Genomic DNA, 25,382 nt, shown 5'->3' on the forward strand with positions numbered 1-25,382 from the left:
CTGACGCGTGTCCGTGTGTCTCTGACGTGTGTCTCTGACGTGTGTCCGTGTGTCTCTAACGTGTGTCCGTGTGTCTGACGCGTGTCCGTGTGTCTCTGATGCGTGTCCGTGTGTCTCTGACGTGTGTCCGTGTGTCTCTGACGTGTGTCCGTGTGTCTCTGACGTGTGTCCGTGTGTCTCTGACGTGTGTCCGTGTGTCTCAGGTGGACGACCTGTCTCTGACGTGTGTCCGTGTGTCTCTGACGCGTGTCTGTGTGTCTCTGACGTGTGTCCGTGTGTCTCTGACGTGTGTCCGTGTGTCTAACGTGTGTCCGTGTGTCTCTGACGTGTGTCCGTGTGTCTCTGGCGTGTGTCCGTGTGTCTCTGACGCGTGTCCGTGTGTCTCTGACGTGTGTCCGTGTGTCTCTGACGCGTGTCCGTGTGTCTCTGACCTGTGTCCGTGTGTCTCTGACGTGTGTCCGTGTGTCTCTGACGTGTGTCCGTGTGTCTCTGACGTGTGTCCGTGTGTCTCTGGCGTGTGTCCGTGTGTCTCTGACGTGTGTCTGTGTGTCTCTGACGTGTGTCCGTGTGTCTCTGACGCGTGTCCGTGTGTCTCTGACGCGTGTCCGTGTGTCTCTGGCGTGTGTCCGTGTGTCTCAGGTGGACGACCTGTCTCTGGCGGAGCGTGAGTCTCTGCTGAGGAACGACCTGCGGCCGGCCGTCAAACCCTTCAAAGGAAACAAACTCTTCCTGCGCTTCGCCACGCACGGTGAGTCGGTGCTCAGCCCGTCAGTGACGCTTTACAAAAGCAGGGTTTCTAAACACACGTTTGTTTCCGTCCGCAGACGACAAGAAGGAGATGGGCGCCGCTCGCCGCAGCAGATACTACATGAAGTACGGAAACCCCAACTACGGCGGCATGAAGGGAATCCTCAGCAACTCCTGGTGAGGACACGACCCCTAAATGAACTTTCACTGTGACTTTGCTTCTGTTATCTTCCTGTTTACCATGCTAGCTAACCGTGGAACACGCTGGTTCCTGTTTACTGTGCTAGCTAACCGTGGGACACGCTGGTTCCTGTTTACTGTGCTAGCTAACCGTGGGACACGCTGGTTCCTGTTTACTGTGCTAGCTAACCGTGGAACACGCTGGTTCCTGTTTACTGTGCTAGCTAACCGTGGGACACGCTGGTTCCTGTTTACTGTGCTAGCTAACCGTGGAACACGCTGGTTCCAGTTTACTGTGCTAGCTAACCGTGGAACACGCTGGTTCCAGTTTACTGTGCTAGCTAACCGTGGAACACGCTGGTTCCAGTTTGCTAGCTAACCGTGGAACACGCTGGTTCCAGTTTACTGTGCTAGCTAACCGTGGGACACGCTGGTTCCAGTTTACTGTGCTAGCTAACCGTGGGACACGCTGGTTCCAGTTTGCACCGGAAGGCGCTCCCGTTCCTCCAGTATAAACCTAAACCGGACCAAACCGCAAAGATCGATGATTCTAAATAAAGCGTAACGTTACACGTATGCGGCTAAAACACGTGTTAGCTACTGAAGCTAACGATGTCCTGCAGCTAACGGAGGCAGCAGATAAAAAACAGTATTCAGTATCGGTTCCTGTGGTTAAAATGAAATAATGGATATAACTCTGACCTGTGGGTGGCAGCAGCGTGCCTTTAGGCGTCTAATCTCCCAGAAATGCAGAAGAAGAAGAACGCCGTCACTACAGAGTGAAGCGTGTCCCGGTCTGATACACAGGAGAGCGGCAGCGCCTGAACGGCTCCAGAGGTTAAATCACAATGACTCACTTCCTCTGAGAGCTGCTTCCTGTTGCTTTAGCAGCACTCAGACCTGGTTAGCATCAGCATAACTACTCATTTAGCACAACATGGCCGAGCTTAAGGCGGCTACTCGCTAACTTCTGTCTCTCCAAATGTGTCGCTTCATCATATAAAGATAAATACGATCACGCCACACTTTACTCACGCTTCAAGCGTTTTGTCGCAGCTTTATTCCGTATCGTCCCGTCCACTCAGCTCTGCACACGCCTCAAGCTAGCATACGCTAAATGACATTAGCAGCTTCTATCTGTGGGTAAGTTAGCCAGCCCATCTCCATGTAGCGTGTGCTCCATGCTGTTTATGATGAGAGAAGACACGGGCACAGGAATATGGTGCACGCGCACTGACGAGCACTCGGTGGGGGAGGAGCTTGTGGGAGAGGGGGAGGGGCGTGAGAGTTTAAACATCTGCAGACCGCAGCTTTAAAGTGAAACTCAGGCGTAAAATCCTCCATGGAGACAGTTTTTTTCCTGTAACAACTATAAACGTAGAAATCCACGAGAGCGTCCGCACCGAGATTTAAGACCCGACTGATCCTGTGTTTGTGTTGTTTACTCGCGAGAATCATAAGACAAGACGTCGCCCATCTTACCTTTCACAATAAAAGCCCTGCACACCTGTACTGGGCTGTGTGTGTCTGAGAGTCTGCGTGTCCCGTGTGTCTTCAGGAAGAGGAGGTTTCACAACCGGCGGATCCAGAGAGACGTCATCAAGAGCAAGAAGCCTCTGATCGGAGACAACATGGGACACACGCCGCCGTACACGCACCGCCACTCCGGTAAACGCCAGCCACGCTTCACACGCCGACCCTGTGAAACACGATCGGGTTATTTATCCTGTCGTTGTTGTTGTTGTTGTTGTTGTGTCCAGCTGACCTGGTCAACCTGCCCGAGGAGCCCATCAAGGAGGAGGAAGAGGAGGAGGAGGAGGAGGACGAGGAGGACATGGAGGAGGACGACAGGGTGGTGGAGTACAAAGAGCGAGCCGACCGGGAGAGAGGCGAGAAGGGCGCCGCCTCGCAGTCGCTTGGGGCGGGGCTACGCAGCCGGGTGGAGCGCTCTCCGTCCCCGTGGTCGGAGTCGGACGAGATGGACTACGACCTGGAGCTGAAGATGATCTCCACGCCGTCGCCCAAGAAGAGCAAGAAGATGACGATGTACGCCGACGAGCTGGACACGCAGCTGAAGAGCATCAGGTGAGAAACGCCGCCGCCGCCGTTACACTCAAACGGATATTTATAGGACTTGCAGGAAGTGACTTGTGTCTGTGTGTGTGTGTGTGCGCGTGCGTGTGCGTGTGCGTGTGTGTGTGTGTGTGTGTGTGTGTGTGTGTGTGTGTGTGTGTGTGTGTGTGTGTGTGTGTGTGTGTGTGTGTGTGTGTGTGTGTGTGTGTGTGTGTGTGTGTGTGTGTGTGTGTGTGTGTGTGTGTGTGTGCCGTGAGCAGGAACAGAGTCGGCGTGTCGGCGTCTCAGACCGGAGCCGAGTCCACGTCGCCCCCCAAAGTGACGGACGTGCGTCAGCTGCTGGAGGAGAAGAAGCGTCAGGGGCGGTCTCAGCAGGGAGCGCCCCCCCCGGTGGCGCCCGGCGGGAGGACAGGTCCGCTCTGAACCCCAGCTGATTGGCTCCCTGAGTGTGGCGCCCACTAACCCTCTGTCCCGTCTGCAGATGTGCGCCAGCGGCTGGGGAAGAGGCGCTACTCCCCCGACGGACGGCGCTCGCCCTCCCCCGTCTCCCCCCGGGACACGCCCCCAGCCAGAGAACCAATCAGAGACGTGCACCGCAGACTGGGCGTGGCCACTCAAGACACCCGACAGAAAGACAGGAAGACGAGTACGTTTGTGTTTAAAGTGTCTTTAAAATATTAATATTTGTTCTTTTACATAAATATAAACATATAAAGTGTGTAATGCCCGTGTCGTCCTGCAGGCGCGCTCTGGAGCAGACTCGGCTCAGCGGAGGACGACAGCGGCGCCGGGCGGCAGGAGCGCGGGGCGAGCAGCCGGGCGCCGGGCCTCTTCTCTGCCTCCTCCTCCTCGTCCTCGGGGAGGAAGGACGCCGGCAAGAGCGGCGTGAAGACAGGAGGCGACGGAGAGAAGGTAGAGGAGGTGGAGGAGGAAGACGACACCACGCTGCAGAAGATGTGGGGCGCCATGATCAAACAGAAGCAGGCGCGTCTGACACACAAGAGCAAGAAGAGCCGGCTCGACAACCTGCCCTCGCTGCAGATCGAGATCAGCCGCGACAGCAGCGACGACTACGACGCCTGAGGGCGGGGGGGGGGAGGGAGGAGGGGGAGAGGGAGGGAGGAGGGCGAGGGGGGGAAACCTGCTTCTCTTCTGAACTTTGGTCTAAACACACGGAGTCGCTCGGCTGCAGATCCGGATCCTTCTCCCTGACGGACGCCGATGTTAACGTTTGTTTTCCTGTTGGTGTTTTGTGTTTTTTTTTTTACCAAATGAAAAAGTGTAAAAATATACGAACGCGTCGTCGAGTCTGAATCTGGTGAAGCTTCGTCTCCAGAGTCAGAAAAACACGAAGGTTCAGACTCAGAATCTGGACCGAGAGCTCTGCAACGTGTCACAAGAGACGCTAATCGACCACAAAGAGACGCAAAACAACCACAAAGAGACAAAACGACTACAAAGAGACACAAAACAACCACAAAGACACAAAGAGACTCAAAAATAGCTGAATAAATTTGGTCATATTCCTCATATTCGTGCCGCGCTGGTGTTGATATTCAAACTCTCCTGAGACCCAATCAGATTCCCTCGTACGTTTCCATGGAGACGCTGGACAAAGCGGCGCCTCACGCCCTCGGGGCCGTTCCTCGCCGCGTCGCCCTCCTGGAAACGCCTTTTTCCTGCGGCGTGAGAGAAGATTCTTCCTGACTGTTTGTTTTTAAACCTCCTGCTGAGGGAGCGTTTCCTGTCTGTGGACGTGGGTCCTGTTGGACTTCCTGTGTCTCCGTACGCGTCCACTCGCATCATTCTATTGTTTTTTTTAATTCTTTTTCACACATGACATCATCTGTGCTGGACAAGAGTTCAGCTCTTTATTAAAATACTGTTTCAAGCTTTATTCTGCTTCACGTCTGCGATGCTTTACACTTTAATCTGTGGTTTAAAATAAAACACGGAGACAGTTTTTATTAATGTAACGTTTTTTAACCACTAATGCTGCTGAAAATAACAGCAAACCTCTGCAGCAGCACGAGAAGAGTCCCTACACACACAACAAAGCGTCATCAGCGTAGTTAGTGAAGCCAGAGTTTATTAAAGAGTGTTTTAAAGACTTACCTACTGGCCCCTGCACCAGCTCCTCTCATAGTAAAGTCTATTACAGTGGATTACCAAAGTCAGTGTTTGATTTGTTTCTTACAAAATGTCCCAACGTGGTGAAAAATGTCTTTAAATGTTACAAATATTCAGTTTAAAGTGAAATCAAACAGAGAAAATCAGAGATTTCCAGGTTTCAGATTCTGAAAACAACTTTTTCTCATGAAAACTAAAAAAAAAAATGAATTCATGGATGAATTCATGTGATTTTATAGAAACAAAAATAATATTAAATCAGTTCATGGATCCAAACGTGACCAAAGAACGTGTTTCGCAGATTTACTCGCGTACGCGTCGACCTTCACCTCTGACCGTCGAAGCATCGCTACAAAATAAAGGTGTGTTTTTTTATCCCGTGTGGAGTTTGATTGTGAGCGTTCAGCGCTTTTACGCGTCACACACGTAAATATAAACAACTACTGAGGGTGAATACGAATCTAAGATAAAGATAAAGAACTAAAGTCATTGTTTTAAAGACGCACGACTTCAATGATCTGTGTTCATTTCATGGTTTCAGATGAAATATTCAAAATGTTCAACGTTGTTCATGACGACACATCGTGAGCCTGATACAACTCTGTAGCTAGCTAACGTTAGCCTGATACAACTCTGTAGCTAGCTAACGTTAGCCTGATACACTCTGTTCCCTCACTACTCTAGCTAACGTTAGCTTGATACACTCTTTTTGAACAGGTTCGAAACATTAGCCAATAACATCATCAGACAGGGACCAGGTCATCTGTCTTTTACCTTTTCTTACATCAGATATTTCAGGTAAAGGTGATAATATCAGCAGAGTTATTACTAATAATCCATAACATGTAAGTAGTATGTATTGGAGCTACAGCGCTGCTAACTGCCCCAGTGACAGTGATACGTGTCAGTGAGTCTGGTGTTTGATTTCTGAGTCTAATTTTACCAACAAGCAGGAGCCTTAAAGGGCAACACTGACATGCTAACTGGCCAATGGTGTTTGGCCCCAAGAGAGAACTTTAACACACGTTTAGTCTCCTAGAGGACACTTTGACACACGTTTATGCTCCTAGAGGACACTTTAACACACGTTTAGTCTCCTAGAGGACACTTTGACACACGTTTATGCTCCTAGAGGACACTTTAGCACACGTTTATGCTCCTAGAGGACACTTTAGCACACGTTTATGCTCCTAGAGGACATTTTAGCACACGTTTATGCTCCTAGAGGACACTTTAGCACACGTTTATGCTCCTAGAGGACACTTTAACACACGTTTATGCTCCTAGAGGACACTTTAACACACGTTTAGTCTCTTTAGCACACGTTTATGCTCCTAGGGGACACTTTAACACACGTTTAGTCTCCTAGAGGCCACTTTAGCACATGTTTGGGCTCCTAGAGGACACTTTAGCACACGTTTATGCTCCTAGAGGACACTTTAGCACACGTTTATGCTCCTAGAGGACACTTTAGCACACGTTTATGCTCCTAGAGGACACTTTAACACACGTTTATGCTCCTAGAGGACACTTTAGCACACGTTTAGTCTCCTAGAGGACACTTTAACACACGTTTATGCTCCTAGAGGACACTTTAGCACACGTTTAGTCTCCTAGAGGACACTTTAACACACGTTTATGCTCCTAGAGGACACTTTAGCACACGTTTATGCTCCTAGAGGACACTTTAACACACGTTTATGCTCCTAGAGGACACTTTAACACACGTTTAGTCTCTTTAGCACACGTTTATGCTCCTAGGGGACACTTTAACACACGTTTAGTCTCCTAGAGGCCACTTTAGCACATGTTTGGGCTCCTAGAGGACACTTTAGCACACGTTTATGCTCCTAGAGGACACTTTAACACACGTTTATGCTCCTAGAGGACACTTTAGCACACGTTTATGCTCCTAGAGGACACTTTAACACTCTCATAAAACTTGATATTGCATTAAAACAGATTTAAACAGTAAAAAAAAACAACTTAAACGTGAGTAAAAGTTGCTAATGTTGCATTTAAACAGATTTAAAGAGTAAAAAAACAACTTAAACGTGAGTAAAAGTTGCTAATGTTGCATTTAAATAGATTTAAAGAGTAAAAAAACAACTTAAACGTGAGTAAAAGTTGCTAATGTTGCATTTAAACAGATTTAAAGAGTAAAAAAACAACTTAAACGTGAGTAAAAGTTGCTAATGTTGCATTTAAATAGATTTAAAGAGTAAAAAAACAACTTAAACGTGAGTAAAAGTTGCTAATGTTGCATTTAAATAGATTTAAAGAGTAAAAAAACAACTTAAACGTGAGTAAAAGTTGCTAATGTTGCATTTAAATAGATTTAAAGAGTAAAAAAACAACTTAAACGTGAGTAAAAGTTGCTAATGTTGCATTTAACCGCCATGCTTCCGCCTCGTGTCGCTGTGTTGGAAACTTGTCCTCTCAGTTATGTAACAACAAACTGACATTGCTTCACTCTGATTGGCTCATCCGTGTGGCTGTTATTTCATCGAACCAATGAAAACCGAGAGGTCGGTCCTTCGGGCCCAAAACGAGCCAATGGGAGTGAACTGACGTCACGCCACATATATAATGGTTGGTGTGACGTATGAGGCCTCCAGTTCCAGTCGCCATCTTCTTTGTCGTTGTTCGCGGGCGGAGAAACGGGAACGACGACGGCTGAAAATACTGAAATAAACCGTTAAAAGCGGCGGGGTTTCTCACCGACACTGAGAGGAACCGTTACCTACATGAGTTCATGAACTGCCTGCTCGCTAACGGTGGTGATGCTGTAGGTTTTCCCGGGTCCGGCAGCTCAAAGATGGAGGACGCGTGCAGAGAGTACGAGTCCTCTCTGGAAGACCTGACGTTCAACAGCAAGCCGCACATCAACATGCTGACCATCCTGGCCGAGGAAAACCTCCACTGCGCCAAGGATATCGTCGCAATTATCGAAGCGCAAATAAGCAAGGTTTTTATAAAACATAGAATACTTTCAATTTCAGATGCTTTTCATGTGGATGTTTGTGAGGGAACAGGCCCGGAGGACGACGCGCTGCTAACAAACATGGCGGCGGCTCTTCTTCTTGTTCTACACGACCCGTCACCATAGTTACGTTGTTGTTTTCTTCTGCTTAGCAACAGCATGGCAACAGTTTTAACATTTAAAAGCTAACATTAGCCCGGATATGTGTTTATATATGTTATTAAATCATTTCCTGGTCAACTTATAACATTTCGCACAGCAGCCAATGACATGCTTACTAGTGCTGATGACGTCACTTTCGCCATTCATGTGTATTGGGCCTTTAACTCTAAATCTCCACAATTATATTTTCCACATCTAAAATAAGCATTTTAACTCCAGATATATCCATAATAATGATATATTGACTATTTAAAATACAGGGTTCGTGCACCTTTTCCCCCAATGTCGAATTTAAGCACCTTTAAAGCACATTCATGGTCCTTTTCGAGCTTTTCCGGCACCTTATAACTGTGGTAAATTACATATTTCCACTAATACATGCATATTAAAAACGATTATTTCACTTTTTTAGTCACGTTATAAGAACTGGAATTATCCTACAAGCAACTTAAATTGAAATTCAATTACATTTCTGTTCTGTAGCTTTTTGTTGTCAAAGAAATGTTAATTTTTTCAAACATTTCATCCAAAATTCAGGCAAAACATTCAAATTAAAGCATTTCAAACAGCTGGAAATACGTTCTGACTCGTACAAAGTGTCATTACGGAGATTTACTCTCTTTGTTGTTTTTAAAAATAATATTTCACTGTAGGACGCACGATGACATCATCTCTGCTGGACACGAGTTCAGCTCTTTATGAAAATACAGTTTAAAAGCTTTATTTTAAGTCATTATTGGGAAAATACTCAGTGCAGACATGGTTACAGTTATATTTTAGATATCATGGTTGCACATATCCGTAATGACACGGTGTACTGGTCATAATGTATTTTGAATTATGGATTTATCTGGAATTAAAATGCTCAGTCTGGATATTTAAAATATATTTGTGGACATTTAGAAGTGAAAGCCCAATAAACATGAATGGGAACAGTGACGTCATCTGATATAGACCGATACAGATAAAAACACAGATATAGACCGATACAGATAAAAACACAGATATAGACCGATACAGATAAAAACACAGATATAGACCGATACAGATAAAAACACAGATATAGACCGATACAGATAAAAACACAGATATAGACCGATACAGATAAAAACACAGATATAGACCGATACAGATAAAAACACAGATATAGACCGATACAGATGCACCTAAAAACACAAATATAGACCGATACAGATAAAAACACAGATATAGACCGATACAGATAAAAACACAGATATAGACCGATACAGATAAAAACACAGATATAGACCGATACAGATGCACCTAAAAACACAGATATAGACCGATACAGATGCACCTAAAAACACAAATATAGATCGATACAGATAAAAACACAGATATAGACCGATACAGATAAAAACGCAGATATAGACCGATACAGATAAAAACGCAGATATAGACCGATACAGATAAAAACACAGATATAGACCGATACAGATAAAAACACAGATATAGACCGATACAGACGCACCTAAAAACACAGATATAGGCCGATACAGATAAAAACACAGATATAGACCGATACAGATAAAAACACAGATATAGACCGATACAGATAAAAACACAGATATAGACCGATGCAGATAAAAACACAGATATAGACCGATACAGATAAAAACACAGATATAGACCGATACAGATAAAAACACAGATATAGACCGATACAGATAAAAACACAGATATAGACCGATACAGATAAAAACACAGATATAGACCGATACAGATAAAAACACAGATATAGACCGATACAGATAAAAACACAGATATAGACCGATACAGATAAAAACACAGATCTAGACCGGTACAGATAAAAACACATATATAGACCGATACAGATGCACCTAAAAACACAGATATAGACCGATACAGATAAAAACACAGATATAGACCGATACAGATGCACCTAAAAACACAGATATAGACCGATACAGATAAAAACACAGATATAGACCGATACAGATGAGTCATTGTGGATATCTGCCTCACAGATTAAACAATGCCGTTTGTGTCTGAAATGTTCGTTTTGACCCTTTAATGGTTAAACTTGGTTAAAAGTGGTTTTATGGTTTAAAGTGAATTATTCCATTAAATGTTAAAACTGTTTTGCCATAAACTCCATTTTGTTTCTTAAAGTGGAAACGTCGGTTTTGATCGACGTTATTTTGCTTCCAAACTAAAGGAAACTCTGCGTTCTGTTGTAAAATCGGCTTCAACGTGACTTTTGCGTCCAACTGAAGTGAAAATCCACCGTAAACCAGTTTGTGATTAAGATCCGGGGCGAGTGTTTTAACGTTTAACGTCACGGTGAAGTGGATTTGATCGACTTCACTGATGAAAACACGAGAATGAAACACATTAATCACGTCTGACGGTTTCCATCAGACAAAAACAAATAAAGTTTTGTATTTGTTCGCTGCTTCCAAACAAGTAAAGACAAAAAAATGTTTTTAATGTTCAAATTGTTCAGTTCACAGCTCTGAAGAAGAACTTATTTATTCTCCCCCCTTCTTCCAGATTTAATCATTAATTAATTAATGTAAGTGTTTGAGAAGCAGCAAAGTGTTAAAGTCCTTTATTTTATCTAATAACTGTAATTAAATGTGTGTAATTAAATAAACTGCATAAGATAATACTTGTAACAAAGAGACTAAAATGCAAAAGACCTCCTAATAAGAGTTTATCAAAGTTTATTTAAACATAAGAACATTTGTGTTTTCATTTGTTTTTACAAAACTAATGTGGGGAAATGTTCAACAGAAACAAATGTGACTTTGCTTTAATAACAGGTGCTTGAAATCCCTGAAAATGTTATAAATTATCCTTATTTCTTTCACAACAAATATAATATATGGTGATTCAAAACTATTTTAGTTGTTTATAACATAAAAACGTCTCTTTAAACGTGATTTTAACTCAGAAATATGTAAATAACCAAAGCTGTGGGGTGCTGGAAAAAGCTGAAATGGACCTTTAAAGTGCTTAAAGTGCTTGAATTTGACCTTAAAAGAACAAAAGCCTTTTCATTTATTTTTACAGAACTAAAAGAGGAAAATGTTCATTTATAGATGAAATTACACATTTGTTGTTTTCAGGGTTCGTTCAGATGCTTAAAATCCTTAAAAAATGCTTCTTTCACCGAAAATACCACTAATCTTTATGCTTCTGGTAGAAAAGACACCGTTTATGTCGTAAATCTGTGTCTTTTGACGTTTTAATGCCAAAAAACAACCTGAAATAATACATTTCATAGAAATACGTCACTTACCACGACTGTGAGAAAAGAACCCTGAGACTTAAACACTAAAAGAACAAAAGCGTTTTCATTTATTCATATAAATTAATGTAAAATACAGTGATAATGTCACTGCTTTGATAATAATAGTCATTAATTTAATTTAAAAGTCAAATTTGACACATTTCTTGTTATTTTGCACCCGTGGCTCTTTATTAAATAAGATAATAAAATAATTAGTGTTAGTTTGACCAAAAGGACGACGTGAGCGTGATTTAAATAATATTATTATTAATATTAATATCATAAACAGGAGTCAGCAGCTTTGTTTACGGTGGATTTTGACTCTGGAGTCGTTCTCGTTCTCTGCTGACGGAGCCCGGATGATGTTTGTCACTCTGCTTTTACTGTTAATGAATATTTGTCGAGTAGCTTTATTTATATTTTGCTCAGTCAGCAGTTGACCTCTGCGTTTCCACGGAAACCAAAGCTTCTTCTCACGTTAGAGAAAAACAACAACAACGACAAAGTGTCTCTGCATTAAATCTCGAGTGATTTTGAATTCCTGAAATGTCATTTTTTGAATTTGAATGGTTAAAAATGTTATAATAAAAAATGTGAAATGTGCTTTTTGTCATTTTTTATTTCCCAGTGTAAATTTATTGGTCGAGTCTGGTTTTTACATTTACTGACACGGGGGTTTTCTGACACCTTTATCTAAGAGCAGGAGTTTAACGCAGCTCCTGAAAAGACGGGTTCATGTTTAAAAAGGGCTCAAAAACACAAAGCAGAGCGAGCGACTGCAGCTCTGAAGACGTGCGTCTGGGTAAAGTACAAAGAGTGGTTTCAGGGCCGAACCCTCTTTGGAGGTAAAACCAAACGGCTGCTGAAGACGGGACTCTTGTTTAATCTCCTCCGCTCTGAGAGGACGGATCATTATCGCCCCGAGAGACTGAACTGACTCTGACCCGCTGGGGACGGCTGATTTTTCTGCTTTTTCACGCGCACCAAAGGAGTTTACACGAGTGTTTTTCCACCACGAAGATAGATCTCAGACCGCGGACTGATTTTTGCACCAAATGTCCCTTTTTTCCCCGTTTTCCCCCCTTTTCCAGCATCTTTGTGGCGTACAGCGGGTGGTGAGGGGCTGATTTAACCTGTGGAGTTGTTGCATCTGTTCTTGAAATGTTGTTTTTTTTAACCCCTGTTGTTTTCTAAACTTGTCGAGTTCTCTTATTGCTCCAGGCCCCATCCGCCGAGAAGCTTCCCGTTTTGTACTTAGTGGATTCCATAGTGAAGAATGTTGGAGGAGAGTACCTCGCAGTGTTTGCTAAAAACCTAATCACTTCATTTATATGTGTCTTTGAAAAGGTACAGTTGTCTTTGCTGCCGTTCAAACATTTGTTTCCAAACATTTTACACTGAAAATCTTAGCGCCCACTTCACTTCCCTCCTGTTTGTCGCTTGCTTCTCTCTCTGTGGCCTCCTGCACTCTGCTCCTGTGTACTTCATAATAAAAGAATAGAAGGAACACACATTTAACTCACTCTAGTGCTAAATCACATTAAAGTTGATGTTGTGATGCTTTGCTGTGATGCTCAAGTGTCTTCGCTGTGGACCAAGTCATGTCCTCTGTTTGTAGGTGGACGAAAACACTAGAAAAAGTCTGTTCAAGTTGCGATCGACGTGGGACGACGTGTTCCCGCTGAAGAAGCTGTACGCGCTGGACGTCCGGGTCAACTCCGTGGACCCGGCCTGGCCCATCAAGCCGCTGCCGCCTACAGTCAACGCCAGCGCCAGCATTCACGTCAACCCCAAGTTTTTGAAACAGGTGTGTATGCAAACGGCGAACGGCCTCTTGATCTGTACACGTTTTTGTGACATTCAGAGGACGTTTTTGCGTTTATTCAGCTCCTTCAGCTGTTGTTTCAGGGTTCTTATGAAGTCTTGCAGGGTTCCCGTTAGAGTTGTTGCAGTATCGGAAAGGCCGGCGTCGGTATCGCCTAAGGATGGGTGTGATTATCCGAATACCCGTTGTTGGCGTCACCTGTTGTTTTTAATTTGAACCGTTCTCTCTCAGCGGTGAGGAGCTGCCGTTTCCTTTTCCCACATGTTCCAGATCAGCCTCAGTGTTCCCGCTCTGTCGTCGTCATGTTCTCCGCCCTTGTTGCCGTTGTTCGCCGTGACGTCGGCTCGATGAAAGAGATCCGCTCACTGAAGCCTTCCACAAAACTTAAGAGCAGCAAAATCAGGAGGTTGATTCGTGGCCGTAGAGGCCGACGGCGTCCTCTCATCGCTGTCAGAGAGCGTGTTGCTGCTCAACGCTCTTAAATAACTTTAAAAGCAGAAAACAGAGCTGATGCATAACTGGAAACACCGAGCCCGTCCCAGTGTTCAGAGGGAAGATGAGTAATAATAACTATGATAATAATAATCGCTCATCGGAGGAGGAGGAAATGAGAGGTGCTTGTGTCTGCAGGTGACTCACATCATCAGGAACCTGTCTGAAACTTAGATCTGCACGTTAATGTGCTTGAACTTGACTTTGAAAAAGGTGCAGGGACCCTGTGTTTGTTAAGGTTTCGTTTACATCGCGCTCAGCTGATCTTATGAACAGGAAAGACGTGTCGAAGCGTCCAGTGAGGACGTTCCAATAGAGAGAAATAAAGAAACAGAGCAGGAGGTTAAATATTTAGGAACATTTCTTGATGTGATTTGAGTTTAACTTTAAACACTGAGTATGTTTCAAAAAAACAAATCAATGCAGCTCTTGCATCTAATCAGAAAAATGTAATTATCTCTATGTGACGTGAGAAAACTTTGGATCTAGACCTCGGAGTTTTTGTGCGTCTTGTCGACGGTTTTTGAATCTTTTCATCGACCAAATCTGCAGTAAACACTCTTGTAGAAAACGTACTGTGCTACAATAGAAGTCCATGGTTTTTTCACCTGGGGGTTAAAAACGGAGTCAAACTTTTGAAAATGATAAAAATGTCCAGTGAACTCATGGGGAGGGAGCAGAAACAGATGGGATGTATTTCTGACAAAGCACAGAGGACTTGATCCCAGTCACCCCCTGGTGACCCCCTGGACCAGGAATTTCAAAATCTGCCCTCAGGACGACGCTTAAGAGCTGCAGAAACCACCGAAATATTTACATTTCTATATTTAAGAGGTCATGCATGCCGATATCAAATTCATGAACGCATTCATCACCTTTTACTCTTTCTTTGTGTATTTAATGTTGTTTATGTAATGCGTGTTATTGTGTGGTTTAAAGTGAACAATAAAGAAAGTTATTTAACTTTTATTAAATAATCAAAATTATTTTATTGCTGTAATGTCTAACGTGTCTTTGTCTCTTCTTCCATCGTCTCTCCTCGACGTGTCTCCAGTCTGAGGAGGCGCCCTCTCCACAGCCGGCGCCCTCTCCGGCTCCACCGGCGGCAGCAGCACCCGCGGCACCGCCAGCAGCAGCAGCAGCTGCGGCGGCGGCACCACCCGCTCCCCAACCGACCGCCAGTGCCAGCCAGTCCAGCGTGACCCAGGAGCAGCTGATCCGACAGCAGCTTCTGGCCAAACAGAAGCAGCTTCTGGAGCTTCAGCAGAAGAAGATCGAGCTGGAGCTGGAGCAGACCAAAGCGCAGCTGGTAGGACCAACCACACGCACGCCACACGCACCCCACACGGCTCCTACGGGGCTGGAAATTTGAGCAGCGTGCTTGAAATGCAGGTTAAATAAAACAGCAAACGTACTTTTAAATACACATGAAACTTTGATTTAATTTGTCACCCTTCTGTAGAAAACTGTCAGGAAGCATCATGTTGCACAATAACCTCTCATCTAAAGTGATGAAAAAGTGCAATAATCAGTGTTCTGTAGATAAATAACCGCAGCTTCAGGGCGCTGGGAAATCTTCAAAATGCACCGTGAAATGCTTGAAATTTTGACTTTAAATTCACGTTTCCTGATAAATTTGTTTGTATTTTGGTGTGAACACGTTGAATTTGCCACTTGTTTTTACCATACGAGGGAATATGCTTGAATTTGAATATGCTCCTTGAAAAATGAGTTATTTTTAACATGATCTGGTTTTATTATTATAATTATTATTATTATTTAAAGCCCAAATCTTTAAATATCTGAGGTAAAAACATCTTGTTGCAGTTACTGTAAACTGTTCTTATGTTGATGTTATAATCATAATCATAATCTTAATTCAGTTCATGTGATATTCTTGTTTATCTGAACAGATAAAAAAACTGCGTCACAACGACACGTTTAACTATGATTCAGGTCGAGCACCGAGACATTGATGATAAATGCTTCTTTAGTTTAGATACTTTTTAAAAAGGTGCTTGAATTTGACTCTTAAAGTAGTTTTCCGGTGTGTGTGAAGAGAAACCTGCAGCACTAAACGCCCCAGCACCTGAGAGGGTTTTCTCTTCTCCGCGTGTGAACTCTAAAGCATTAACGGGTGTTAAATGTGTCCGCAGGCCGGTGGATTTGTGATACCGACTTCAGTCCCCGCTGCAGCAGCACCGGGCGCCACGTCCAAGACCACCAGCCAAACTTCTCCTGTGGTCCGACCGTGGAAACCCCCTCAGACGGACGCCAAGCCCCCCACCAGAGACCCCCGTCTGAACCGCAGCGGCCCCCAAACTGCAGCCCAACCGCCTGCTGGGAAGAAAGACGGCCCCGCCACAACAGGAAGTCATGTTGTGACACCTGAGAAATCCACCCGGCCCGAGAGGGTCAGGACCCCGAGGAAAGAGGCGTCGGAGGAGAAGCCCAAGCCCAAGCCTCCGTCTCCGATGGCCAAAAGTGTCCCGAGTAAAAGCAAACAGGCGGAGGCTGAAGTCCAGAAGTCGGCCGACGGTACGAAGAAAGATCCCAGGCTGAAGAAACGCACGCAGGAGAAGAGCGGAGAGGCCAAAGAGGAGGAGCTGAAGGAGAAGAAAAGATGCACGGAGAAGAAGGAGAGAGAGGAGGCGACCCGGGTCGGAGATCCCCAGAGGTCCAGCAAGGGGAAGCTGGTGAACGGATCAGTGACCAAACACGACCGCGAAGAAGCCGCAGACAAGCTGGACTTCAAAATCGGAGGCAACGCACGGACACACGCCAGGAAACGCACACGCTCGCGGTCCAGGTCTCGCTCCCCGATCCTCTCCCTGAAGAGGAAGGACCGGCGCTCGCCCAAAAGCAGAGCCAGGAGCAGCTCCATGTCCCCGTCGCCCTCCCACAAACCGGGCAAACCCAGGAGGGTCCGTGAAGACGAACCGGAACACGGCAAGCCTGGCCGAGAGGACCGGCTCGCGCCCAAGAAGAACCAATCGGAGAGCAGGAGGTCAAAGAGGCCGGCGGAGGACCGTCACTCCGAGTCCAGAGACTCTCACTCCCCACGGAGCCACGACGGAGGCGGCAAGGATGCCAAGGAGGCTCCTCACCGCTGGAGGAGCGGCTGGGAGGAGAACAAGCAGTGAGTCCAACACTTGATATTTCAGGGTCGTTGCTCGTCTCAGAGGATGAGTCGGGCCTTTTTAGAAGCGCGGTTATGTAGACGAGAGTTTATAGAATCAGAACTTTGATCTTTGTCTGTTTCCTTTCAGTCCGAAGCTGACGGAGGATCCTCACGTGAAGCCTGGACCTCCGAGACACAAGCAGTACAGCACGCCGGCTCGCCCCTCCACCCCCCGGACCCCGAAGCATCGCCTCAGCGTGGACGCCAACCTGCAGATCCCCGAAGCCCTCAACTCCGCCTCCAAGAAGGACCTTCTCAGGAGGGTACGCCACAAACGCTCACGCTCACATATCACGAAACATTTCTGTAAAAATGAAAAGCCATTATTTCCAGCAGCTGATCAGAAAAGTAGATGATGTGTTTTAAACCCGTCGCGTTCCCGTCTCTCCTCAGGCCAGCAAGCGTCTGGAGAGCGGCGAGATTTCCCAGGAGGAGTTCTTGAACATGGCCCACAAGATCAAACACTTCTTCCAGTATCAGGAGGAGAAGCAGCAGCGCTCCGACAGCTGGGACGGCACCGGCGACTTCCCCTCCAAGAAACAGCTGACCACACCCCCCTCCGCCCCGCCGCGCCCCCACGACGGCATGGACGCCGCAGAGCTGTCGTACTACGAACACAAGTCCAAGCTAAGGAAGACGCAGGTCACCCACCGAGCCGCCGGGCAGGAGTGGGAGGGCGAGGAGAGTCCGGAGGAGGGGGAGGAGGCCGCGAAGGGTGAGAAGACGGGCGGCGGCCGGAGCGCCGGACACCCGCCATCTCATAAATACATCCGGGCGCCACGGGAGAGGCAAGGTGAGCTGAGGGTGATCTGGGAAAGAAGAGAGGTTCTTTTGTACCTGTGAGGATTCAGTGGCGTTGTTTGTCGTGAGTCGGTCTTCAGAGTTATTTTGTTGTGTTCAGAGTTTGATTTTAAATCTTCACGACTCGCAGGTGAAAGGAGGAGTAAAGAGCGCGAGGAGCCGCGGCCTCCGCTCGGCCCCATGATCGAGGAGTACAACCACGGCAAAGAGTTCCCCACTCTCAAGTCCCTCCCCAACCTTCGCTTCAGGCGGAGAGCCGACCCCCGAGAGCCCAGTGAGTCCCCCGCTCCCAACACACCCGACGTGTCTTTGTCTTCACAGAGCAGTTTCAGAAAAGCATCAAACGCTATCTGTTATCTGTCGTCTTTATCCACAGAGAGGTCAGAGGTCAGGTTCTGGAGCTGCGGGGTGTCAGGGTCTCGATCAGGGACACTTGAGCAGGGTTAGAGGCTCTTCTAAAGAGATCACAGTTCACACATTTCAGTAGGAGTCAGAGTCTCAGATGGGAGTTGTAGTCAGTAACTAGAAGTTTAGGACGTGACAGTTTGCTTCTTCTTCTCTGTAGTTTTTAATGTTATTTTAAGTCAAACACCTAAAAACATGTCGTGAGTTCTGCCGAACGTCAGAAACCGTCTTCATGAGTTCACTTCTGTTGGTTCCAGGTGAGAGAGAGTGGAACTCGCCACTGACGGAGCGGCAGCGCTTCGCCGAACGCGAGGAGCAGAAGAGCGGCTACGACACTCAGCGGAGGTACGGCCCGTCCGCCGACCCCAGGCACCCCGACCCGCGGAGGCCGGAGGGAGCTGCGCCGTCCGGCATTGTTGTCCACAGGAACTGTCCGAGCCCGGTCGGTCTGGACGCTCCGGGCCCCAGGATCGAGCGTGAACGCCTGTCGCCCCTGCAGCAGAAAGACGCTGCAGAGATGAGCCCTCGCTTCGAGAGCCCCAACAGCGAGCACTCTGACGACGGGCCCCTCGGTCTGGATCCTCCTGCCCCTAAATCCATCCTGAAGGCGCCGCCCCTCACAGGACCGCTGGCCTCTGTCCGGCAGCACAGTGACTCCCCGGGACACACGCCTCCTCATGATGGAGGACACCCCCCGCTCCGCTATGAGGGGCCTGGACACATGGGTCCTTCCAGACCGCAACCCCCAGGATGGTATGAAGGCGGTGGCCCCGGGCGCTACGATGACCCGGCCCGGTTCGAAGGTCCTCCCCACCAAGGTCCCGGCAGGTTCAACGGCGGGGCGCCACCTCATCACAACATGCCAGAGAGGTTTGATGGACCACGCATGCCTCACGGTCCAATGAGGTTTGAAGCTCCGCCTCACCCTCACGGCCCTGGGAGGTTTGAAGGTCCCATTGGTCAGCAGCCCCCGGTCAGGTTTGAGGGACCGGGTCCTGGGCCGGGCCACTTTGAGGGCCCTGTGCAGCGCTTTGACGCACCGCTGCGCTTTGAGAACAACATGGCTCCTGGTCCTGGATCTGGACCAATGGGCTTCCAGCAGCCGCGGCCCATTCACTTCGACGGCCCTCTAAACCAGCTGGGCCCAATGAGGTTCGACAGCCCCGGTTCGATGCACTTTGAGGGGGCCGGTCAGCCAGGGCCCAGGTTTGACATGCCCCATCAGGGTGCGCTGCCACTCTACGCCCACAACCTGCAGCCCCCCATGAGGCCGATGGCCCCGTCCATCTACGAGAACCAGAACGCCCCCCAGCAGAACTTCAATATGGCCCCCCAGCGCTTCGCGGAGCCCATGAACCCTCAGTTCCCCGCGGGGCCGATGGCGTTCCCGGCTCAGCCGAACCTGCAGCCGGCAGGAAACTTCAACATGCAGCCAGCACTTCCCTTCAGTCAGCCGGGCCCCGCCCCCTTCTACAGCCCCGCTGCCCCCGCTGTCGGCATGCAGCAGCCGGTGAGTGACGCACCTGTCCATCACTGACACCTGTCACATTAGAAACATGTTTGTTTACACTAAACTGACAGAGCAGCAACATCAGCGGAAGAACTACAGTTCCTCCAACGGCCGTTTGAGACACAATCCCCATAGACCTCCATGTTAATGAACCAATCCCCATAGACCTCCATGTTAATGAACCAATCCCCATAGACCTCCATGTTAGAATGAACCAATCCCCATAGACCTCCATGTTAATGAACCAATCCCCATAGACCTCCATGTTAAAGTGAACCAATCCCCATAGACCTCCATGTTAATGAACCAATCCCCATAGACCTCCATGTTAGAATGAGACTGAAGGAGGTTCGGTTAACGATGAACTTTATTTTGAAAGGGTAAAATAACGTTAGATTTCAGTCTTTTCCAGAACAACATTTCACGTTTTTATCACTCGTTCTTCTTCAAACTCTCCCTGACGTCGTTCGTTTGCACTGTGAATACGAAGCGCGTTCTCTTGAACCCGTTGGCGCCGGTTTAAACGTTCTCCGTCTGTCTGCAGGTGACCATGTTGGGGAACCTCGCCCAGACCTTCCTGCCCCCGAACCAAGTGCCTTTCGGACAGCCGGGTAAGAGACTCGTCCCGCTCTCGCCTTCGATCGCACGCCCACGTGTTTCTCACCGGCTCCCTTGTGTCCCCGCAGCTCCGCAGGTCGTCCCTCCAGAGAACCACTTCGGTCAGGTCGACGTCAACGACCTGCTGTCCAAGCTCATCTCCAACGGCATCATCAAACCGTCGCAGCCCGACGCCGCGCCCACCCCCAGCATCAGCACCAGCGCCGCCAAGGGTCAGTGGAGCTTTAACCGAAGCTGCTTGTGTTAAATTCTCGCTGTTTGGACGTCAAGATGATTTCGTCTGTTTTCTTCCAGAAGCCACTCCCACGCCCGCCGCGGCGCCGCCCCCCGTGGTGGTGGAGGAGGAGGACGAGGAGGTGGAGGAGGAGGAGGACGACGACCTCCCGGACCTCACCAGCTTCAGCGTCGACGACATGAAACAGTGAGTTTCATTTTCAGGGTTCGTAAAAACATCTGCGGCTGTGAATCGTCTGTTCCACGATGTTTCACGAAGCTCCGCGTCGTCTGAAATCAGGCTGCGACCCTCCGAGCGTTTCCCTGCAGTTTAAACAGGATCTATATTCAGGTTCGGGTCAGACCCTGGTTCCTGTGTGACCATGGAAACGCTGCACCCCGGGTCACATCAGCAGACTTCATTATTCGACGCTTTGGTTTTATTTAAAGTTCAGATCAAAGATTCGTAACGAGTCGGGTTGAAACCTGCAGCGTTCTGAAACCTGCCAGTTCACACCAGAGAGGCGAGGCGGGGCGTCGTCTCCATAGCAACGCCTCGCTGTACTTGACTTTTGTTCGTCGCTGTACAGAATTTGATGCATCATAAAATGTGTATGAGGACGGAGAGAAACCCCCTACAGCTGCGTTTCTATGACGATAAAACAGAGAAAATACTTTTATTGATTCACTGCACTCGCTCTCCTCATTCACCGTGTTGCTCGCTCGACTCTCTCTCTCTCTCCCTCTCTCTCCCTCTCCCTCTCTCTCTCTCTCTCTCTCTCCCTCTCTCTCTGTCTCTCTCCCCCCCCCCCCCTCTCTCCCTCTCTCGCCCGTTGAGCCTCTGATTGGTCGGCTGCTGAAACAGGTGACGTGTGTTTGGTTCTGAAAGCAGCTGCTGCAGATTTAAGTTGAGTCTCTGGTGACGACATCAGATGAGACGGGTCCGTTCACACCTGCGGCGTTAGAAAAGCGCTTTGTCGTGAATCTTGGGTCTGAACTGAACTTTAAACATCTTTAGTTCAGAAAAGACGGGAAAGCTCAAAGGTCCTCTGTTATTTCCATCCTTGGTTGAAAATGTACCGATGATGTTTCAGGCGTTACGAGAGCGTGGTGACCAAGCTGTACTCGGGGAACCAGTGCTGCCTGTGCAGCATGAGGTTCACCGCCGCCCAGACCGACATGTACGCCGACCACCTGGACTGGCACTTCAGACAGAACCACGCCGGCAAGGTCGCCAGCAAGAAGATCACGCACCGCCGCTGGTACTACGGCCTCAGGGTGAGTGAGGACGCGCACGTGTGTGTGTGTGTGTTTTAAAGAAGGTTTAGGCTGAGCGAGCGTTGGGTCCTGACGTCTGTTTGCGTCCCCGCAGGACTGGGTCGAGTTTGAGGAGATCGCCGACCTGGAGGAGCGAGCCAAGAGTCTGTTCTTCGAGAAGGAGAACGAGGAGGAGGTGCAGAAGAGCCAGGCGGCCGCCAAGGAGAAGGAGTTCCAGAGCGTGAAGGCCACCAAGGACCAAGTGGGCGAGGTCAGACCCTTTGTCTTTGTTTAATCAGGTGAAACGATGATTTATTAAAAAAAGAACCCGTGAGAGGCGACTAACGATCGCTGTCGTCCTCCCGCAGTCGTGTGAAATCTGCCAGGAGCCGTTTGAGACGTACTGGGTGGAGGAGGAGGAGGACTGGTTCCTGAAGGACGCCCTGAGGGTCGACGACAAGGTACGACACAACAAAGCCAACGCCGCCGCCGCCAACACGCTCCGACTGCTGCTGTTTAAGTTCTTAGCCGTGTGTAAAAGCTTCACAGGAAGAACAAGAAGCTTTAACTTCGTTTATTACAGAACGGGTCGTGAATCTGAAATAATTCACCAAAAACAACAGGTCACATACTTTAAAATGGCTGTTTTTACTCTTTATTGTTGCTTTTACTTTAAACACACCGGCTTTTTTAAATACACACATTAATAAACGTCATGAAGTAAAGAACTGCAGTGAACACGGCGGAGCAGCAGGAGGAAACACAGGAGCTGGAAGTGCTTTGATTTAGGACAAAGAGCCTGAAATTGAACATTTACAAAAGTGTGATTTCATTTCTAATCCTGGTGTCGGCAAAAGGTTTGAGTGGTTTCTGACCTGAAACCTGCTCTTTTGACAGGTTTTTAATGGAAAAATAAAGAGGAAATTATAGTTTTCAACACTTTGTGTTGGTAGAAATATGTAGTTGACCGCAGCTGTGAGGAGCTGGAAAAGCTTGAATTTAACCTCAAACGTTTTTCACGACCCCTGAATCTACGTCGACGTTCTCGTGATGATAAATAAACGCTTCCTCTCCTCAGATCTTCCACCCCGCCTGTTTTGAAGATTACAATAAAAACGTGAGTAACTGATGAAGAAACCATGATGAATATTAACAATAATCATAATTAGTAGCGTCTGAGACGTTTGACCCGCTGCCGTTTGTCTCCTCAGGCGTCGTCGTACCTCGACGTCACGCCGTCGCCCAACAAGGTGCTCACGGAGCACCCGCTGAGCGCCTTCATTAAGAAGGAAGAAGAAGAAGAAGAGGAGGAGGCGGGCGCTTCCTGTGCTGTCGCCGCCGCCGCCGCCGCTGCTGCTGCTGTCGTCTCTGCTGCTGCTGCCGCCACCGTCGCCACTGCTGCTGATGCCGTCGCCACTTCTGATGCCGCCGCCGCCTCAGTGAAACAGGAAGTGGAGCCCGAGGCGAGCGAGCTCCCGGCCGTGAAGGAGGAGGAGGAGGAGGAGGATGTTTTAAGGGACGAAGCCCTCTGTGGTGAAAGCAAAGCGTGACGCTGCGGCTCCACTTCTCCTCTTTCCCTAAGGGAAGTGTTTTTAGCCGCGGCATCAACTTGAATACATTTTAGTATTTGGACTCTGCTGCGAGGCCGTTTCAGGCCGACTCTTTATTAAAGAAGCCTTCGTTTCCTTCGGGCTCAGATGTAAATTATTTAATTTATCAATTAAAGTATTTTTGGTATCTCTGGTGTGACGTGATTGTGCCGCCTGGTGCCGTCTGTGGAGAGCGAGCGGTGGAGCGCGGACGGGTGTTGAAGGTAAGCAGCATCTGATTGGACGGCCGGAGGCTCCTCAGGGCGCCGTTGTGCGGAGGGTCGGGCGTCGCTTCCTCTTGTTCTCAGTTTCCAATAAAAAGAGTCTGAAAGCGGTTCGTGTTGTGTGGACGCTGATTGATGCTCACTTTTACTGTCGTTTAGGTTCAAGTCTGAAAATAAAGCTTTAGTGGATTCAAAGGTTTTTTCTCCTGGTTTCATTTCAATCAAGGATTCACGGTTCGAGTCCGTCTGAGAGGCTTTGATCAGAGACGAAGGATTCACGGTTCGAGTCCGTCTGAGAGTCTCTGAGACGAAGGACTCACGGTTCGAGTCCGTCTGAGAGTCTTTGATCAGAGACGAAGGATTCACGGTTCGAGTCCGTCTGAGAGGCTTTGAGACAAAGGATTCACGGTTCGAGTCCGTCTGAGAGTCTCTGAGACGAAGGACTCACGGTTCGAGTCCGTCTGAGAGTCCTTGAGACGAAGGATTCACGGTTCGAGTCCGTCTGAGAGGCTTTGAGACAAAGGATTCACGGTTCGAGTCCGTCTGAGAGTCTCTGAGACGAAGGACTCACGGTTCGAGTCCGTCTGAGAGTCTTTGATCAGAGACGAAGGATTCACGGTTCGAGTCCGTCTGAGAGGCTTTGAGACAAAGGATTCACGGTTCGAGTCCGTCTGAGAGTCTTTGAGACGAAGGATTCACGGTTCGAGTCCGTCTGAGAGGCTTTGAGACGAAGGATTCACGGTTCGAGTCCGTCTGAGAGTCTTTGAGACGAAGGATTCACGGTTCGAGTCCGTCTGAGAGTCTCTGAGACGAAGGATTCACGGTTCGAGTCCGTCTGAGAGGCTTTGATCAGAGATGAAGGATTCACGGTTCGAGTCTGTGAGAGAGGCTTTGATCAGAGACGAAGGATTCACGGTTCGAGTCCGTCTGAGAGTCTTTGAGATGAAGGATTCACGGTTCGAGTCCGTCTGAGAGTCTTTGAGACGAAGGATTCACGGTTCGAGTCCGTCTGACAGGCTTTGAGACGAAGGATTCACGGTTCGAGTCCGTCTGAGAGTCTTTGAGACGAAGGATTCACGGTTCGAGTCCGTCTGAGAGTCTTTGAGACGAAGGATTCACGGTTCGAGTCCGTCTGAGAGTCTTTGAGACGAAGGATTCACGGTTCGAGTCCGTCTGAGAGTCTCTGAGACGAAGGATTCACGGTTCGAGTCCGTCTGAGAGGCTTTGATCAGAGATGAAGGATTCACGGTTCGAGTCTGTGAGAGAGGCTTTGATCAGAGACGAAGGATTCACGGTTCGAGTCCGTCTGAGAGTCTTTGAGATGAAGGATTCACGGTTCGAGTCCGTCTGAGTCTTTTTTTATTGTATTTTTCTTTTTTCACTTTATTTTCTTATGTTTGATTTTTTCTTTTATTTGTTTTTATTCTATATTCGGTTTATTTTATACCGGTTTAATTTTTTCTATATTTTCTTTTATTTAGTTTAATTTTTTCAATATTTTCTTTTAGTTAGTTTAATTTTTTCTATATTTTCTTTTAGTTAGTTTAATTTTTTCTATATTTTCTTTTATTTAGTTTATTTTTTTCTATATTTTCTTTTATTTAGTTTATTTTTTTCTATATTTTCTTTTATTTAGTTTAATTTTTTCTATATTTTCTTTTATTCTCTGGTTTAATTTTGCCTTTTTTCTTATTTGGTTTTATTTTTACTAATTT

The 25,382-nt window shown here is 47.5% G+C and overlaps 3 protein-coding genes across 3 annotated transcripts in view; all 3 read left to right on the forward strand.

Annotated features, from left to right (window-relative positions):
* The window catches only part of ncbp3 (nuclear cap binding subunit 3), a gene marked incomplete at its 3' end in the record, with an annotated part of 9,175 nt that extends 5,092 nt beyond the window's left edge, over positions 1 to 4,083 (forward strand). Inside the window, exons 7-13 of the mRNA XM_083926530.1 lie at positions 640 to 748; positions 825 to 924; positions 2,486 to 2,595; positions 2,688 to 3,012; positions 3,261 to 3,412; positions 3,482 to 3,646; positions 3,743 to 4,083. Coding sequence (XP_083782656.1) covers positions 640 to 748; positions 825 to 924; positions 2,486 to 2,595; positions 2,688 to 3,012; positions 3,261 to 3,412; positions 3,482 to 3,646; positions 3,743 to 4,083 — 1,302 coding nt within the window. The remainder of the gene's footprint in view (positions 1 to 639; positions 749 to 824; positions 925 to 2,485; positions 2,596 to 2,687; positions 3,013 to 3,260; positions 3,413 to 3,481; positions 3,647 to 3,742) is intronic.
* The window catches only part of alg8 (ALG8 alpha-1,3-glucosyltransferase), a 131,176-nt gene that overhangs the window by 88,252 nt on the left and 17,542 nt on the right, over positions 1 to 25,382 (forward strand). The window lies entirely within an intron of this gene.
* Positions 7,768 to 24,041, forward strand: pcf11 (PCF11 cleavage and polyadenylation factor subunit). The gene is made up of 17 exons (XM_083927682.1): positions 7,768 to 8,098; positions 12,774 to 12,899; positions 13,171 to 13,359; positions 14,924 to 15,178; positions 16,026 to 17,008; positions 17,139 to 17,313; positions 17,444 to 17,843; positions 17,982 to 18,125; positions 18,514 to 19,766; positions 20,311 to 20,377; positions 20,453 to 20,596; positions 20,679 to 20,805; positions 21,692 to 21,875; positions 21,970 to 22,125; positions 22,223 to 22,315; positions 22,933 to 22,971; positions 23,066 to 24,041. Exons 1-17 carry the CDS (start codon positions 7,886 to 7,888, stop codon positions 23,402 to 23,404), a joined length of 4,887 nt encoding a protein of 1,628 aa, XP_083783808.1. The 5' UTR covers positions 7,768 to 7,885; the 3' UTR covers positions 23,405 to 24,041.

This window comes from Echiichthys vipera (assembly GCF_963691815.1).
Source record: "Echiichthys vipera genome assembly, chromosome: 14".
In the NCBI taxonomy this organism is placed as follows: domain Eukaryota; kingdom Metazoa; phylum Chordata; class Actinopteri; order Perciformes; family Trachinidae; genus Echiichthys; species Echiichthys vipera.